Source organism: Mizuhopecten yessoensis, unplaced genomic scaffold (genome assembly GCF_002113885.1).
Source record: "Mizuhopecten yessoensis strain PY_sf001 unplaced genomic scaffold, ASM211388v2 scaffold4977, whole genome shotgun sequence".
Taxonomy (NCBI): Eukaryota; Metazoa; Mollusca; class Bivalvia; order Pectinida; family Pectinidae; genus Mizuhopecten; species Mizuhopecten yessoensis.
Window position 1 is genome coordinate 307,363 of NW_018405816.1, and position 1,602 is coordinate 308,964.

General features: G+C 32.4%; 1 protein-coding gene across 6 annotated transcripts in view; it reads right to left on the reverse strand.

The window, feature by feature from the left end:
• LOC110450084 (pleckstrin homology domain-containing family H member 1-like) overlaps nucleotides 1-1,602 on the reverse strand; it is a 250,357-nt gene that overhangs the window by 105,691 nt on the left and 143,064 nt on the right. For all 6 annotated transcript variants that reach the window (XM_021497335.1, XM_021497336.1, XM_021497341.1 and 3 more), the window contains one exon: nucleotides 146-231. In XM_021497335.1, coding sequence (XP_021353010.1) covers nucleotides 146-231 — 86 coding nt within the window. The remainder of the gene's footprint in view (nucleotides 1-145; nucleotides 232-1,602) is intronic.

Genomic DNA, 1,602 nt, shown 5'->3' on the forward strand with positions numbered 1-1,602 from the left:
TATATATAGAGCCCCCAGACAATACTTACCCCTTTGTTTTTGTTATTAAAGGTATACGTATATATAGAGCCCCCAGACAATACTTACCCCTTTGTTTTTGTTATTAAAGGTATATATATATATAGAGCCCCCAGACAATACTTACCCCTTTGAGAGTGGCAAACACAGGCACACTGAGGTCCTGGTACAGCTGGTCTAGAGCCGACATCTCGTGACCCAGACTCCTGGAAGCTGAAGGTCAAATAACAAGGTCAATATCTTCAAATCAATTTAATCCATAACTTGTTAAATAACTGACAGCAATTCAGCAAATCAATAATATAAATTATAACTGTAACATCAGCAAATCAATAATATAAATTATAACTGTAACATCAGCAAATCAATAATATAAATTATAACTGTAACATCAGCAAATCAATAATATAAATTATAACTGTAACATCAGCAAATCAATAATATAAATTATAACTGTAACATCAGCAAATCAATAATATAAATTATAACTGTAACATCAGCAAATCAATAATATAAATTATAACTGTAACATCAGCAAATCAATAATATAAATTATAACTGTAACATCAGCAAATCAATAATATAAATTATAACTGTAACATCAGCAAATCAATAATATAAATTATAACTGTAACATCAGCAAATCAATAATATAAATTATAACTGTAACATCACTGTTTGCAAATTGCTTTTAGTGCCAATAACAGGAAAACTTAAATGCCTTTTTTGAGAAATATTCAGGTGAATATGTTTCAGATGTGAACAATGGAAATGTGTTGGTTGTTAATGTTGCCCTATATCAGTAACCTTTCACAGATGGGTCAAGTGTTTTTTAAATTTTCATCAGTTTCCTGACATGTAAACAGCAAGTTTTTATCTGATGTACTCCCATTACTTTTGAAATTCAGATCTAAAAAGACACATGCAGAGATAACAAATGATGTTCTGAAGATATAAAAGTGAAAAAAATAAATTAAAAAAAATGAAACTATCAACATATTTCTCAAATATGTCGTATTGAAAATTGATGTTACACTCTATAATTAAACAAATCTTGCTTTGAAATATCTGACCTTTGATCTCTAGTATGATATATAATAATGACCTTGACCTTGGTGGTACAGACATATAAGTATTGTATAGACTAGAACAGGCGCTGTACAAATTACAGTACATAGTAGTCTAAGCCAACAGACTGTCTGGGAAATGGTATAGTGTAGAACTACTGTCAGTTGCACTTCCAAAAAACTCCCAAAAATATTGATAAATCATTCATTTTTTGTTCGACATGATTCAGAGGCTTTCATCCTCTAATTCATCATAGTTGGCATAAGCTAGGCTATCTACTCGACACAGCCATTGGGGAAACGATGGTAGTCTATCTTGCCATTGTGGAGACGATGGTAGTCTATTTTGCCATTGGGGAAACGATGGTAGTCTATTTTGCCATTGTGGAGACGATGGTAGTCTAATTTGCCATTGGGGAAACGATGGTAGTCTATTTTGCCATTGTGGAGACGATGGTAGTCTGTTTTGCCATTGGGGAAACGATGGTAGTCTATTTTGCCATTGGGGAAACGATGG